The sequence below is a fragment of the Procambarus clarkii genome, chromosome 29 (assembly GCF_040958095.1).
Source record: "Procambarus clarkii isolate CNS0578487 chromosome 29, FALCON_Pclarkii_2.0, whole genome shotgun sequence".
In the NCBI taxonomy this organism is placed as follows: domain Eukaryota; kingdom Metazoa; phylum Arthropoda; class Malacostraca; order Decapoda; family Cambaridae; genus Procambarus; species Procambarus clarkii.
In genome coordinates this window covers 30,499,020-30,517,613 of record NC_091178.1, presented here as the reverse complement: position 1 = coordinate 30,517,613, position 18,594 = coordinate 30,499,020, and the positions used below count along the sequence as shown (strand labels likewise).

At 40.3% G+C, this 18,594-nt stretch overlaps 1 protein-coding gene across 1 annotated transcript; it reads left to right on the top strand.

Moving 5' to 3' along the window:
• The first annotated feature begins 590 nt into the window (after positions 1 to 590).
• Positions 591 to 1,286, top strand: LOC123765128 (uncharacterized). The gene has a single exon (XM_045753601.1). The coding sequence runs from the start codon at positions 591 to 593 to the stop codon at positions 1,284 to 1,286; it is 696 nt and encodes a 231-aa protein (XP_045609557.1).
• Positions 1,287 to 18,594: the final 17,308 nt, after the last annotated feature.

The window sequence follows — 18,594 nt, the reverse complement described above, 5'->3', positions numbered from 1 at the left end:
AACAGCCCGTCTTCGTCATTTTTACCAAATACTCGTAAAACCATTAGATCCCCCTCTCCCTCCTCTGCTTAAGAATAAAAAATACTTCTAGTTTATTTCTACTTATAGAAAAATATCTCTTAAATAAGTTCTATGTGTAGTTAGGCATAAGTTAGCTTAGTGGTGTCAGTCGATGTATGGACGAGTCTAGCCTGAGGACGGGATGGAACCGCCTACTGCAAATGTTCCAATACAAATAGTTGTCACCAGAATCAAAATGGCCGACCTTCCCATTGGGTAAATATACGCTAAACTGAAAAGTTCCTTGAAGGCCATTTTACTGAAAAGTTCACTGCAGGACATCAAACTGAAAAGTTCACTGCAGGACATCAAACTGAAAAATTCACTGCAGGACATCAAACTGAAAAGTTCATTGAAGGATATCAAAATGAAAAAATGGGCTTTTTAATTGAACAAAACCGAAAAATTTAAGAATACGCCATGTGAACGGAGGATCATTTGAAGACGGCTAGTACAGTCATCTGGAGGATAAACCCTTCATGCATACTGCAAGTTTTCCATCAAGAAGAAGCAGAAGAAGACGGGTACCGATGGGGGATGACGTCGGCAGTAATGGACGGGGCACCTGCAGTGCTCCAATAGAGTCCTACACTGGCACCTGCAGTGTTCCAGCAGAGTCCTACACTGGAACCTGCAGTGCTCCAGCAGAGTCCTACACTTGCACCTGCAGTGCTCCAGCAGAGTCCTACACTTGCACCTGCAGTGCTCCAGCAGAGTCCTACACTGGCACCTGCAGTGCTCCAGCAGAGTCCTACACTTGCACCTGCAGTGCTCCGGCAGAGTCCTACACTGGCACCTGCAGTGCTCCAGCAGAGTCCTACACTTGCACCTGCAGTGCTCCAGCAGAGTCCTACACTGGCACCTGCAGTGCTCCGGCAGAGTCCTACACTGGCACCTGCAGTGCTCCGGCAGAGTCCTACACTTGCACTTGCAGTGCTCCAGCAGAGTCCTACACTTGCACCTGCAGTGCTCCGGCAGAGTCCTACACTTGCACCTGCAGTGCTCCGGCAGAGTCCTACACTTGCACCTGCAGTGCTCCGGCAGAGTCCTACACTTGCACCTGCAGTGCTCCAGCAGAGTCCTACACTAGCACCTGCAGTGCTCCGGCAGAGTCCTACACTTGCACCTGCAGTGCTCCCGCAGAGTCCTACACTGGGACTTGCAGTGCTCTAGCAGAGTCTTTCACTGGTAACTGTAGTGTTCCGGCAGAGTCTTACAGGAAGTGACGATCTTCTACACCCCGTGTGACGTATTACGGGAGATGAAGTGACGAGGACGAGGTAGGGGAGGTGTTAGATGATGTGTCCAGGGAGGTGACGGAGGGGGCTAATTATGATAGGACAGGTGTCGAGAGGGTGTTGCGGGGGTTTGTTAGATTTATAGGATAGGTGGCGAAGGGGGTGGCGAAAGGATTAGACGGAAAGGCAAATGTCCAGGGTGGTCAAAAATATGTTAAATAAAAAGGACACGTGTCCTTCCTAGAACTAATCAAAACAATACAGCCCGATGGATTCATTGCTTCCCTGGACGTCGAATTTCTATTTACCAACGTCCCAGTCGACAAAACCATAAAAATGATACTGGACAGAGTATAAAGAGCAGAGCACCCTCAAATTAGACATAACCGAGCCACACTTGAAGAGTCTTCTCGAAGCATGTACAAAGGAAGCTCCTTTCATCAGTCCACAAGGAGACATGTATTTACAAATAGATGGAGTAGCAATGGGCTCCCCCTTAGGAGTGTTATTTACTAATTTTTATATGGAAACCATCGAAGACAGAGTCAGAGTAGCAGATAAAAACCAACTGTATACTGCCGTTATGTAGATGACATATTCGTCTTAGAAAAAGACTCAAAGACTCAGACGAACTAATTGATCTAAAAGGCCATCTAGAGAAAGAGAGTCAGTACTCCGATTTACACATGAAAATAGTGAGAATTACAGTCTGCCGTTCTTAGATGTACTAATAACAAAAACAGGAACCTCTTTAAGCACCAACGTATATACGAAACCTGCCAACATAGGATTATGTCTGAACGGTAAGAGTGAGTGCCCCAAAGATACAAAACCTGTGTCCTCAATGATTATATTCGTCGAGCGCAACGGAGTGAATGGAGCAACGTGAGTAAAGAGTTAGAAAGAATAACTCAGGTATTGGTGAACAATGGATATAGCAACACGGAAATAAACAACGCTATAAGAAGACACCTGGACCGATGGTACAATCCTGAACCTAGAACAGAAACCACAACACCTCCTATAAAATTATATTACAAATGAACTATGCACAGTGAACATAAAAAAGAAGAAAGAATTATGAAGGAAATATTTCATTAAGGAGTAAAAAACACTATTCCTAACCAAAACATAGACCTGATCATATTCTATGAAACAAAGAAGACATTAAAACAGCCCGAAGGCGACGGAGAACCCTCTACAGCAATCAAGCGTTGTATACATGTACACTTGCCCCCACGAAGGATGTAACCTTCAATCTAAGTACATAGGAATGACGTCGACCAAGCTGACGAGGCGTTTGACCTGTTATCATCAATCCGGTGCCACCAGGAATAACATGATACAAGATCATGACATCACCCTAACAAGAGAAATGCTGAATAAAAACACTTGTATAATAGACAAAACCTAAGATGTAAGAAGATTACAAATTCTTGAAGCAATCCACATAAGAATAGAACAACCTACCATGAATACCCAAATCACGGAACTATTTACTCTACCCACCATGAGAGTAAGGACAAGACAAGAACATAATGACGCCAACACAGAAGACACTGCATAACATAATAGGCCTATTACACCAGATTAATCTTTGTATGTGCTTCGTCCCCTATTATCCTCTATTTATCCCCTGACCATTTCCTTTATTCTACTTGTTTTCTCACCTGACCCCGAACTAGTATACATCTAACGAGATCTGTAATTTCTTATTACTTGAGAATGAACCATGAAGGTTCGAAACATTGTGCGATTTTATAAGTGTAATACTTTCTTCAGTTATTCAATTCTTTTCTTCATCTTGAAAACAACATGACTTTTGGTGAACTCCTCTTCCAGCTGAACCTTCATGCAAGAGCATTATTAAGAGGGATAGAAACCCTAAATCAAAAAATAGTAAATTAGGAATATGCTGTCATATTCAATGATTATATATATATATATATATATATATATATATATATATATATATATATATATATATATATATATATATATATATATATATATATATATATATATATATATATATATATATCTATAACTGAAAACTCACACCCCAGAAGTGACTCGAACCCATACTCCCAGATGCCACGCAACTGGTATGTACAAGACGCCTTAATCCACTTGACCATCACGACCGGACATAATGAGGTGATAGCCGAGGCTATTTGAACCACCCCACCGCCGGCACTCGGATAGTAATCTTGGGCATAGCATTTTACCAAATCACCTCATTCTTTGGGGCACACGTGAGGAACACAAATGCGAACAAGCCTGAATGGTCCCCAGGACAATATGCAACTGAAAACTCACACCCCAGAAGTGACTCGAACCCATACTCCCAGATGCCACGCAACTGGTATGTACAAGACGCCTTAATCCACTTGACCATCACGACCAGACATAATGAGGTGATAGCCGAGGCTATTTGAACCACCCCACCGCCGGCACTCGGATAGTAAGTGCCGATAGTAAATCGGTGGGGTGGTTCAAATAGCCTCGGCTATCACCTCATTATGTCCGGTCGTGATGGTCAAGTGGATTAAGGCGTCTTGTACATACCAGTTGCGTGGCATCTGGGAGTATGGGTTCGAGTCACTTCTGGGGTGTGAGTTTTCAGTTGCATATTGTCCTGGGGACCATTCAGGCTTGTTCGCATTTGTGTTCCTCACGTGTGCCCCTAAGAATGAGGTGATTTGGTAAAATGCTATGCCCAAGATTACTATCCGAGTGCCGGCGGTGGGGTGGTTCAAATAGCCTCGGCTATCACCTCATTATGTCCGGTCGTGATGGTCAAGTGGATTAAGGCGTCTTGTACATACCAGTTGCGTGGCATCTGGGAGTATGGGTTCGAGTCACTTCTGGGGTGTGAGTTTTCAGTTGCATATTGTCCTGGGGACCATTCAGGCTTGTTCGCATATATATATATATGTCGTACCTAATAGCCAGAACGCACTTCTCAGCCTACTATTCAAGGCCCGATTTGCCTAATAAGCCAAGTTTTCATGAATTAAAGTTTTTTCGTCTACCTAACCTACCTAACCTAACCTAACCTAGCTTTTTTTGGCTACCTAACCTAACCTTACTTATAAATATAGGTTAGGTTAGGTTAGGTAGGGTTGGTTAGGTTCGGTCATATATCTACGTTAATTTTAACTCCAATAAAAAAACCTTGACCTCATACATAGAGAAAAGGGTTGCTTTATCATTTCCTATGAAAAAAATTATAGTAAATATATTAATTCAGAAAAACTTGGCTTATTAGGCAAATCGGGCCTTGAATAGTAGGCTGAGAAGTGAGTTCTGGCTACTAGGTACGACATATATATATATATATATATATATATATATATATATATATATATATATATATATATATATATATATATATATATATATATATATATATATATATATATATATGTCGTACCTAGTAGCCAGAACGCACTTCTCAGTCTACTATGCAAGGCCCAATTTGCCTAATAAGCCAAGTTTTCATGAATTAATGTTTTTTCAACAACCTAACCTACCTAACCTAACCTAACCTAACTTTTTCGGCTACTTAACCTAACCTAACCTATAAAGATAGGTTAGGTTAGGTTAGGTAGGGTTGGTTAGGTTCGGTCTTATATCTACGTTAATTTTTACTCCAATAAAAAAACATTGACCTCATACATAATGAAATGGGTAGCTTTATCATTTCATAAGAAAAAAATTAGAGAAAATATATTAATTCAGTAAAACTTGGCTTATTAGGCAATTCGGGCCTTGCATAGTAGGCTGAGAAGTGCGTTCTGGCTACTAGGTACGACATATATATATATATATATATATATATATATATATATATATATATATATATATATATATATATATATATATATATATATATATATATAATCATTGAATATGACAGCATATTCCTAATTTACTATTTTTTGATTTAGGGTTTCTATCCCTCTTACTAATGCTCTTGCATGAAGGTTCAGCTGGAAGAGGAGTTCACCAAAAGTCATGTTGTTTTCAAGATGAAGAAAAGAATTGAATAACTGAAGAAAGTATTACACTTATAAAATCGCACAATGTTTCGAACCTTCATGGTTCATTCTCAAGTAATAAGAAATTTTTGATGTGTAGAGCCTCGCAGACGTCAAGCCACCTGCTATCGCTGTATCTATCGATGATTTCTGTGTTGTTTACTAGGATTTCTCTGGCGATGGTTTGGTTGTGGGAAGAGAAGATGGTTTGGTTGTGGGAAGAGTATCTCTTCCCACAACCAAACCATCGCCAGAGAAATCCTAGTAAACAACACAGAAATCATCGATAGATACAGCGATAGCAGGCGGCTTGACGTCTGCGAGGCTCTACACATCAAGAAGTCAACACCAGCAATCAACAGCCATTTAATACACAACTATATTCTACCCACCTCAAGACTCCGCTCCCATATAGAAGCATCAAGAAATATGGACCAATAGGCTTTCTACAAATCACTTCCATTCAATACCCATTGTTTCGTGTTCTGTCTTGTGTTTAGGAATTTAATTGCCTATTAATACCACCTCACCCCAACCACCTCACTCAAATGTAGATATAAACAAATCGAAGATGTGTAAGTTCTATTCAGTTGTGTATGTGTAGGCTAAAGTCTTTGAAAATGTAATAAGTTTTACGAAACGCGCTCAAGTGTCGCGTCAGACTAGAAATAAAAACGAATTTTGGAGAATTGATTTTTGAATTACCACCAACAGTGAAAAGAAACGTACGAAAGATCGAGAAAATTCGTGTTAGAATTATTAATCTTACTTTTTCGGTCATATTTAATAATATATGTCTACAGGAAAGACTGCTACCAAAATATACATATATATATATATATATATATATAAATATATATATATATATATATATATATATATATATATATATATATGTATATATATATATATATATATATATATATATATATATATATATATGTATATATATATATATATATATATATATTATATATATATATATATATATATATATATATATATATATATATATATATATATATATATATATATATATATATATATATATATTTTTTTTTTTTTTTTTTGGTTTGTAAGTTTTATTACAGCATATATATATAATATATATATATAATATATATATATATATATATATATATATATATATATATATATATATATATATATATATATATATATATATATATATATACATAGGAAGGGAGTACCACCTCTAGCTGGAAGAAGGGGGACCCATAGCCTCGGAGGAAACCACGCATAACGCATTAGAGGGAATGTTTTGATCCCCTCCAATACAGTTGCTGTGTGCTTTTCTCCTACCACCCCCTTCCTTGAATATTTTTTGTGCTTTATTATGCATTTGATGGTTACAAGATATACATGGGTTGATACAAAAATAATAAAAATATATATATATATATATATATATATATATATATATATATATATATATATATATATATATATATATATATATATATATATATATATATATATATATGTCGTACCTAGTAGTAAGAACGCACTTCTCAGCCTTCTATGCAAGGCCCGATTTGCCTAATAAGCCAAGTTTTCATGATTTAATTGTTTTTGATTACCTACCCTAACTAACCTAACCTAACTTTTTCGGCTACCTTACCTAACCTAACCTATAAAGATAGGTTAGGTTAGGTTCGGTCATATATCTACGTTAATTTTAGCTCCAATAAAAAAAAATTGACGTCATACATAATGAAATGGGTAGCTTTATCATTTCATAAGAAAAAAAATAGAGAAAATATATTAATTCAGGAAAACTTGGCTTATTAGGCAAATCGGGCCTTGCATAACAGGCCGAGTACGACGTTCGGGCTTCTAGGTACAACATATATATACATATATATATATATATATATATATATATATATATATATATATATATATATATATATATATATATATATATAGCCACAGCTCAGAATGGAAGCAAGTCGACGAAGAACTCTGTAGGGTAAGGCAGGTTCTAGTCAATAACGGCTTCTCTAATGGTTTCATCGAAGACATCATAAGAAGGAAAGTGAAAAGCCATGCAACCTCCGAAGAGACAACTAACACAACACCTATACCCCCTATTAGACTATTTTACAGGAACTTCTTTTCCACAGCTCATAAAACAGAGGAAAGGGTCCTGAAAGATATTGTTAATAGAAACGTTATCCCTACAGACAAAAATCAGAGGATACAACTGACGATTTACTATAAAACCAGAAAAACGGCCAGCCTACTCATGAGAAACTCTCCAGACACGAAACAGAACGCTTTAAAAGAGACTAACGTCGTCTATGCCTTCAAATGCCCACTTGGGGACTGTAAGCTCCAAAAAACCCAGTATATAGGCAAGACAACAACATCTCTTTCTAGGCGTTTAACGATGCATAAACAACAGGGCTCCATTAAGGAACATATAATCTCTTCCCATAACCAAACCATCGCCAGAGAAATCCTAGTAAACAACACAGAAATCATCGATAGATACAGCGATAGCAGGCGGCTCGACGTTTGCGAGGCACTACACATCAAGAAGTCAACACCAGCAATCAACAGCCAATTATTGCACAACTATATTCTACCCACCTCAAGACTCCGCTCCAATATAGAAGCATCAAGAAATATGGACCAATAGGCTTTCTACAAACACTTCTATTCAATATCCATTGTTTCGTGTTCTGTCTTGTGTTGATACTTTTAATACCCTATTAATATCCTCTAATGCCACATCATCCTTCCCACCTTACTCAAATGTAATGCCACATCACCCTTCCCACCTCACTCAAATGTAGATATAAAACCAGGGAAACGCAAGTTCTAATCAGTTGTGTATTTGTGAAGTCTTTGAAAATGTAATAAGTTTTACGGAACGCGCCCGTGTCGCGTCAGACTAGAAATAAAAATGAATTTTGGAGAAGTGATTTTTGATTTACCTCCAATAGTGAAGCATAATGTACGAAGGATTGAGAAAATTCGTGTTAGAATTATTAATCTTACTTTTTCGGTCATATTTAATAAAATATGTCTACAGGAAAGACTGCTACCAAAATATACTAATATATATATATATATATATATATATATATATATATATATATATATATATATATATATATATATATATATATATATATATATATATATATATATATATATATATATATATATATATATATATATATATATATATATATATATATATATATATATATATATATCTCAAATATCTCTACCTCCCGAAGGCACCAGATGAGTGAGGGGTCAGTCTGCATTTTTCGTCAAGCCACTGTCAATGTGAGAGAACTCGTGTCCAGCTTATAAGCCTATACTTGCATAAACCACAAGTGAAGATAAACAATCTTTGGACAACACCCACCAGTGGGACTCGAACCCAGAAAGCACAACTACCTTCCAGTAGCTGGCATAACTAGTATGCTTTAACCCACTATGCCATCAGACCTTACAAAAGAAGTAGATAGTTCGAGATATATATCTCAAATATCTCTACCTCCCGAAGGCACCAGATGAGTGAGGGGTCAGTCTGCATTTTTCGTCAAGCCACTGTCAATGTGAGAGAACTCGTGTCCAGCTTATAAGCCTATACTTGCATAAACCACAAGTGAAGATAAACAATCTTTGGACAACACCCACCAGTGGGACTCGAACCCAGAAAGCACAACTACCTTCCAGTAGCTGGCATAACTAGTATGCTTTAACCCACTACGCCATCAGACCTTACAAAAGAAGTAGATAGTTCGAGATATATATCTCAAATATCTCTACCTCCCGAAGGCACCAGATGAGTGAGGGGTCAGTCTGCATTTTTCATCAAGCCACTGTCAATGTGAGAGAACTCGTGTCCAGCTTATAAGCCTATACTTGCATAAACCACAAGTGAAGATAAACAATCTTTGGACAACACCCACCAGTGGGACTCGAACCCAGAAAGCACAACTACCTTCCAGTAGCTGGCATAACTAGTATGCTTTAACCCACTACGCCATCAGACCTTACAAAAGAAGTAGATAGTTCGAGATATATATCTCAAATATCTCTACCTCCCGAAGGCACCAGATGAGTGAGGGGTCAGTCTGCATTTTTCGTCAAGCCACTGTCAATGTGAGAGAACTCGTGTCCAGCTTATAAGCCTATACTTGCATAAACCACAAGTGAAGATAAACAATCTTTGGACAACACCCACCAGTGGGACTCGAACCCAGAAAGCACAACTACCTTCCAGTAGCTGGCATAACTAGTATGCTTTAACCCACTACGCCATCAGACCTTACAAAAGAAGTAGATAGTTCGAGATATATATCTCAAATATCTCTACCTCCCGAAGGCACCAGATGAGTGAGGGGTCAGTCTGCATTTTTCGTCAAGCCACTGTCAATGTGAGAGAACTCGTGTCCAGCTTATAAGCCTATACTTGCATAAACCACAAGTGAAGATAAACAATCTTTGGACAACACCCACCAGTGGGACTCGAACCCAGAAAGCACAACTACCTTCCAGTAGCTGGCATAACTAGTATGCTTTAACCCACTACGCCATCAGACCTTACAAAAGAAGTAGATAGTTCGAGATATATATCTCAAATATCTCTACCTCCCGAAGGCACCAGATGAGTGAGGGGTCAGTCTGCATTTTTCGTCAAGCCACTGTCAATGTGAGAGAACTCGTGTCCAGCTTATAAGCCTATACTTGCATAAACCACAAGTGAAGATAAACAATCTTTGGACAACACCCACCAGTGGGACTCGAACCCAGAAAGCACAACTACCTTCCAGTAGCTGGCATAACTAGTATGCTTTAACCCACTACGCCATCAGACCTTACAAAAGAAGTAGATAGTTCGAGATATATATCTCAAATATCTCTACCTCCCGAAGGCACCAGATGAGTGAGGGGTCAGTCTGCATTTTTCGTCAAGCCACTGTCAATGTGAGAGAACTCGTGTCCAGCTTATAAGCCTATACTTGCATAAACCACAAGTGAAGATAAACAATCTTTGGACAACACCCACCAGTGGGACTCGAACCCAGAAAGCACAACTACCTTCCAGTAGCTGGCATAACTAGTATGCTTTAACCCACTACGCCATCAGACCTTACAAAAGAAGTAGATAGTTCGAGATATATATCTCAAATATCTCTACCTCCCGAAGGCACCAGATGAGTGAGGGGTCAGTCTGCATTTTTCGTCAAGCCACTGTCAATGTGAGAGAACTCGTGTCCAGCTTATAAGCCTATACTTGCATAAACCACAAGTGAAGATAAACAATCTTTGGACAACACCCACCAGTGGGACTCGAACCCAGAAAGCACAACTACCTTCCAGTAGCTGGCATAACTAGTATGCTTTAACCCACTATGCCATCAGACCTTACAAAAGAAGTAGATAGTTCGAGATATATATCTCAAATATCTCTACCTCCCGAAGGCACCAGATGAGTGAGGGGTCAGTCTGCATTTTTCGTCAAGCCACTGTCAATGTGAGAGAACTCGTGTCCAGCTTATAAGCCTATACTTGCATAAACCACAAGTGAAGATAAACAATCTTTGGACAACACCCACCAGTGGGACTCGAACCCAGAAAGCACAACTACCTTCCAGTAGCTGGCATAACTAGTATGCTTTAACCCACTACGCCATCAGACCTTACAAAAGAAGTAGATAGTTCGAGATATATATCTCAAATATCTCTACCTCCCGAAGGCACCAGATGAGTGAGGGGTCAGTCTGCATTTTTCATCAAGCCACTGTCAATGTGAGAGAACTCGTGTCCAGCTTATAAGCCTATACTTGCATAAACCACAAGTGAAGATAAACAATCTTTGGACAACACCCACCAGTGGGACTCGAACCCAGAAAGCACAACTACCTTCCAGTAGCTGGCATAACTAGTATGCTTTAACCCACTACGCCATCAGACCTTACAAAAGAAGTAGATAGTTCGAGATATATATCTCAAATATCTCTACCTCCCGAAGGCACCAGATGAGTGAGGGGTCAGTCTGCATTTTTCGTCAAGCCACTGTCAATGTGAGAGAACTCATGTCCAGCTTATAAGCCTATACTTGCATAAACCACAAGTGAAGATAAACAATCTTTGGACAACACCCACCAGTGGGACTCGAACCCAGAAAGCACAACTACCTTCCAGTAGCTGGCATAACTAGTATGCTTTAACCCACTACGCCATCAGACCTTACAAAAGAAGTAGATAGTTCGAGATATATATCTCAAATATCTCTACCTCCCGAAGGCACCAGATGAGTGAGGGGTCAGTCTGCATTTTTCGTCAAGCCACTGTCAATGTGAGAGAACTCGTGTCCAGCTTATAAGCCTATACTTGCATAAACCACAAGTGAAGATAAACAATCTTTGGACAACACCCACCAGTGGGACTCGAACCCAGAAAGCACAACTACCTTCCAGTAGCTGGCATAACTAGTATGCTTTAACCCACTACGCCATCAGACCTTACAAAAGAAGTAGATAGTTCGAGATATATATCTCAAATATCTCTACCTCCCGAAGGCACCAGATGAGTGAGGGGTCAGTCTGCATTTTTCGTCAAGCCACTGTCAATGTGAGAGAACTCGTGTCCAGCTTATAAGCCTATACTTGCATAAACCACAAGTGAAGATAAACAATCTTTGGACAACACCCACCAGTGGGACTCGAACCCAGAAAGCACAACTACCTTCCAGTAGCTGGCATAACTAGTATGCTTTAACTCACTACGCCATCAGACCTTACAAAAGAAGTAGATAGTTCGAGATATATATCTCAAATATCTCTACCTCCCGAAGGCACCAGATGAGTGAGGGGTCAGTCTGCATTTTTCGTCAAACTATCTCGAACTCGAATTTTTCTCGAACTATCTACTTCTTTTGTAAGGTCTGATGGCGTAGTGGGTTAAAGCATACTAGTTATGCCAGCTACTGGAAGGTAGTTGTGCTTTCTGGGTTCGAGTCCCACTGGTGGGTGTTGTCCAAAGATTGTTTATCTTCACTTGTGGTTTATGCAAGTATAGGCTTATAAGCTGGACACGAGTTCTCTCACATTGACAGTAGCTTGACGAAAAATGCAGACTGACCCCTCACTCATCTGGTGCCTTCGGGAGGTAGAGATATTTGAGATATATATCTCGAACTATCTACTTCTTTTGTAAGGTCTGATGGCGTAGTGGGTTAAAGCATACTAGTTATGCCAGCTACTGGAAGGTAGTTGTGCTTTCTGGGTTCGAGTCCCACTGGTGGGTGTTGTCCAAAGATTGTTTATCTTCACTTGTGGTTTATGCAAGTATAGGCTTATAAGCTGGACACGAGTTCTCTCACATTGACAGTGGCTTGACGAAAAATGCAGACTGACCCCTCACTCATCTGGTGCCTTCGGGAGGTAGAGATATTTGAGATATATATCTCGAACTATCTACTTCTTTTGTAAGGTCTGATGGCGTAGTGGGTTAAAGCATACTAGTTATGCCAGCTACTGGAAGGTAGTTGTGCTTTCTGGGTTCGAGTCCCACTGGTGGGTGTTGTCCAAAGATTGTTTATCTTCACTTGTGGTTTATGCAAGTATAGGCTTATAAGCTGGACACGAGTTCTCTCACATTGACAGTGGCTTGACGAAAAATGCAGACTGACCCCTCACTCATCTGGTGCCTTCGGGAGGTAGAGATATTTGAGATATATATCTCGAACTATCTACTTCTTTTGTAAGGTCTGATGGCGTAGTGGGTTAAAGCATACTAGTTATGCCAGCTACTGGAAGGTAGTTGTGCTTTCTGGGTTCGAGTCCCACTGGTGGGTGTTGTCCAAAGATTGTTTATCTTCACTTGTGGTTTATGCAAGTATAGGCTTATAAGCTGGACACGAGTTCTCTCACATTGACAGTGGCTTGACGAAAAATGCAGACTGACCCCTCACTCATCTGGTGCCTTCGGGAGGTAGAGATATTTGAGATATATATCTCGAACTATCTACTTCTTTTGTAAGGTCTGATGGCGTAGTGGGTTAAAGCATACTAGTTATGCCAGCTACTGGAAGGTAGTTGTGCTTTCTGGGTTCGAGTCCCACTGGTGGGTGTTGTCCAAAGATTGTTTATCTTCACTTGTGGTTTATGCAAGTATAGGCTTATAAGCTGGACACGAGTTCTCTCACATTGACAGTGGCTTGACGAAAAATGCAGACTGACCCCTCACTCATCTGGTGCCTTCGGGAGGTAGAGATATTTGAGATATATATCTCGAACTATCTACTTCTTTTGTAAGGTCTGATGGCGTAGTGGGTTAAAGCATACTAGTTATGCCAGCTACTGGAAGGTAGTTGTGCTTTCTGGGTTCGAGTCCCACTGGTGGGTGTTGTCCAAAGATTGTTTATCTTCACTTGTGGTTTATGCAAGTATAGGCTTATAAGCTGGACACGAGTTCTCTCACATTGACAGTGGCTTGACGAAAAATGCAGACTGACCCCTCACTCATCTGGTGCCTTCGGGAGGTAGAGATATTTGAGATATATATCTCGAACTATCTACTTCTTTTGTAAGGTCTGATGGCGTAGTGGGTTAAAGCATACTAGTTATGCCAGCTACTGGAAGGTAGTTGTGCTTTCTGGGTTCGAGTCCCACTGGTGGGTGTTGTCCAAAGATTGTTTATCTTCACTTGTGGTTTATGCAAGTATAGGCTTATAAGCTGGACACGAGTTCTCTCACATTGACAGTGGCTTGACGAAAAATGCAGACTGACCCCTCACTCATCTGGTGCCTTCGGGAGGTAGAGATATTTGAGATATATATCTCGAACTATCTACTTCTTTTGTAAGGTCTGATGGCATAGTGGGTTAAAGCATACTAGTTATGCCAGCTACTGGAAGGTAGTTGTGCTTTCTGGGTTCGAGTCCCACTGGTGGGTGTTGTCCAAAGATTGTTTATCTTCACTTGTGGTTTATGCAAGTATTGGCTTATAAGCTGGACACGAGTTCTCTCACATTGACAGTGGCTTGACGAAAAATGCAGACTGACCCCTCACTCATCTGGTGCCTTCGGGAGGTAGAGATATTTGAGATATATATCTCGAACTATCTACTTCTTTTGTAAGGTCTGATGGCGTAGTGGGTTAAAGCATACTAGTTATGCCAGCTACTGGAAGGTAGTTGTGCTTTCTGGGTTCGAGTCCCACTGGTGGGTGTTGTCCAAAGATTGTTTATCTTCACTTGTGGTTTATGCAAGTATAGGCTTATAAGCTGGACACGAGTTCTCTCACATTGACAGTGGCTTGACGAAAAATGCAGACTGACCCCTCACTCATCTGGTGCCTTCGGGAGGTAGAGATATTTGAGATATATATCTCGAACTATCTACTTCTTTTGTAAGGTCTGATGGCGTAGTGGGTTAAAGCATACTAGTTATGCCAGCTACTGGAAGGTAGTTGTGCTTTCTGGGTTCGAGTCCCACTGGTGGGTGTTGTCCAAAGATTGTTTATCTTCACTTGTGGTTTATGCAAGTATAGGCTTATAAGCTGGACACGAGTTCTCTCACATTGACAGTGGCTTGACGAAAAATGCAGACTGACCCCTCACTCATCTGGTGCCTTCGGGAGGTAGAGATATTTGAGATATATATCTCGAACTATCTACTTCTTTTGTAAGGTCTGATGGCGTAGTTGGTTAAAGCATACTAGTTATGCCAGCTACTGGAAGGTAGTTGTGCTTTCTGGGTTCGAGTCCCACTGGTGGGTGTTGTCCAAAGATTGTTTATCTTCACTTGTGGTTTATGCAAGTATAGGCTTATAAGCTGGACACGAGTTCTCTCACATTGACAGTGGCTTGACGAAAAATGCAGACTGACCCCTCACTCATCTGGTGCCTTCGGGAGGTAGAGATATTTGAGATATATATCTCGAACTATCTACTTCTTTTGTAAGGTCTGATGGCGTAGTGGGTTAAAGCATACTAGTTATGCCAGCTACTGGAAGGTAGTTGTGCTTTCTGGGTTCGAGTCCCACTGGTGGGTGTTGTCCAAAGATTGTTTATCTTCACTTGTGGTTTATGCAAGTATAGGCTTATAAGCTGGACACGAGTTCTCTCACATTGACAGTGGCTTGACGAAAAATGCAGACTGACCCCTCACTCATCTGGTGCCTTCGGGAGGTAGAGATATTTGAGATATATATCTCGAACTATCTACTTCTTTTGTAAGGTCTGATGGCGTAGTGGGTTAAAGCATACTAGTTATGCCAGCTACTGGAAGGTAGTTGTGCTTTCTGGGTTCGAGTCCCACTGGTGGGTGTTGTCCAAAGATTGTTTATCTTCACTTGTGGTTTATGCAAGTATTGGCTTATAAGCTGGACACGAGTTCTCTCACATTGACAGTGGCTTGACGAAAAATGCAGACTGACCCCTCACTCATCTGGTGCCTTCGGGAGGTAGAGATATTTGAGATATATATCTCGAACTATCTACTTCTTTTGTAAGGTCTGATGGCGTAGTGGGTTAAAGCATACTAGTTATGCCAGCTACTGGAAGGTAGTTGTGCTTTCTGGGTTCGAGTCCCACTGGTGGGTGTTGTCCAAAGATTGTTTATCTTCACTTGTGGTTTATGCAAGTATAGGCTTATAAGCTGGACACGAGTTCTCTCACATTGACAGTGGCTTGACGAAAAATGCAGACTGACCCCTCACTCATCTGGTGCCTTCGGGAGGTAGAGATATTTGAGATATATATCTCGAACTATCTACTTCTTTTGTAAGGTCTGATGGCGTAGTGGGTTAAAGCATACTAGTTATGCCAGCTACTGGAAGGTAGTTGTGCTTTCTGGGTTCGAGTCCCACTGGTGGGTGTTGTCCAAAGATTGTTTATCTTCACTTGTGGTTTATGCAAGTATAGGCTTATAAGCTGGACACGAGTTCTCTCACATTGACAGTGGCTTGACGAAAAATGCAGACTGACCCCTCACTCATCTGGTGCCTTCGGGAGGTAGAGATATTTGAGATATATATCTCGAACTATCTACTTCTTTTGTAAGGTCTGATGGCGTAGTGGGTTAAAGCATACTAGTTATGCCAGCTACTGGAAGGTAGTTGTGCTTTCTGGGTTCGAGTCCCACTGGTGGGTGTTGTCCAAAGATTGTTTATCTTCACTTGTGGTTTATGCAAGTATAGGCTTATAAGCTGGACACGAGTTCTCTCACATTGACAGTGGCTTGACGAAAAATGCAGACTGACCCCTCACTCATCTGGTGCCTTCGGGAGGTAGAGATATTTGAGATATATATCTCGAACTATCTACTTCTTTTGTAAGGTCTGATGGCGTAGTGGGTTAAAGCATACTAGTTATGCCAGCTACTGGAAGGTAGTTGTGCTTTCTGGGTTCGAGTCCCACTGGTGGGTGTTGTCCAAAGATTGTTTATCTTCACTTGTGGTTTATGCAAGTATAGGCTTATAAGCTGGACACGAGTTCTCTCACATTGACAGTGGCTTGACGAAAAATGCAGACTGACCCCTCACTCATCTGGTGCCTTCGGGAGGTAGAGATATTTGAGATATATATCTCGAACTATCTACTTCTTTTGTAAGGTCTGATGGCGTAGTGGGTTAAAGCATACTAGTTATGAAAGCTACTGGAAGGTAATTGTGCTTTCTGGGTTCGAGTCCCACTGGTGGGTGTTGTCCAAAGATTGTTTATCTTCACTTGTGGTTTATGCAAGTATTGGCTTATAAGCTGGACACGAGTTCTCTCACATTGACAGTGGCTTGACGAAAAATGCAGACTGACCCCTCACTCATCTGGTGCCTTCGGGAGGTAGAGATATTTGAGATATATATCTCGAACTATCTACTTCTTTTGTAAGGTCTGATGGCGTAGTGGGTTAAAGCATACTAGTTATGCCAGCTACTGGAAGGTAGTTGTGCTTTCTGGGTTCGAGTCCCACTGGTGGGTGTTGTCCAAAGATTGTTTATCTTCACTTGTGGTTTATGCAAGTATAGGCTTATAAGCTGGACACGAGTTCTCTCACATTGACAGTGGCTTGACGAAAAATGCAGACTGACCCCTCACTAATCTGGTGCCTTCGGGAGGTAGAGATATTTGAGATATATATCTCGAACTATCTACTTCTTTTGTAAGGTCTGATGGCGTAGTGGGTTAAAGCATACTAGTTATGCCAGCTACTGGAAGGTAGTTGTGCTTTCTGGGTTCGAGTCCCACTGGTGGGTGTTGTCCAAAGATTGTTTATCTTCACTTGTGGTTTATGCAAGTATAGGCTTATAAGCTGGACACGAGTTCTCTCACATTGACAGTGGCTTGACGAAAAATGCAGACTGACCCCTCACTCATCTGGTGCCTTCGGGAGGTAGAGATATTTGAGATATATATCTCGAACTATCTACTTCTTTTGTAAGGTCTGATGGCGTAGTGGGTTAAAGCATACTAGTTATGCCAGCTACTGGAAGGTAGTTGTGCTTTCTGGGTTCGAGTCCCACTGGTGGGTGTTGTCCAAAGATTGTTTATCTTCACTTGTGGTTTATGCAAGTATAGGCTTATAAGCTGGACACGAGTTCTCTCACATTGACAGTGGCTTGACGAAAAATGCAGACTGACCCCTCACTCATCTGGTGCCTTCGGGAGGTAGAGATATTTGAGATATATATCTCGAACTATCTACTTCTTTTGTAAGGTCTGATGGCGTAGTGGGTTAAAGCATACTAGTTATGCCAGCTACTGGAAGGTAGTTGTGCTTTCTGGGTTCGAGTCCCACTGGTGGGTGTTGTCCAAAGATTGTATATATATATATATATATATATATATATATATATATATATATATATATATATATATATATATATATATATATATATATATACACGTTTCATTGAATACGGCTGCCTATTCCGTATTGACTATTTTCTTGTTAAGGGTTTCTATCCCTTTGACTTGTGTTCTTGCATCTTGGTGTAATTGGAAGAGGAGTTCTCCAAAAGTCCTCTTCGTTCGAGGTGAAGAAAAATAAATAAATAACTGTAGAATGTATTACACTCATTATAAAATAGGACAACGTTTCAAACCTACTTGGTTCATTCTCAAGTGACAGGAAATTACAAAGCATGTTGGATTTATATTTATATGGGGGTCAGGTGAAAACAAGTAGACCAATACAAATGGGTAAAGAATAATGCATAAAGGGGAAAAAAAGTAAGGCATTAAAGTTAAAGACCATAAA

Bases quoted from the DNA above. Each gene is read 5' to 3' on its own strand.
- LOC123765128 (XM_045753601.1), top strand. From the start codon at position 591: ATGGGGGATGACGTCGGCAGTAATGGACGGGGCACCTGCAGTGCTCCA.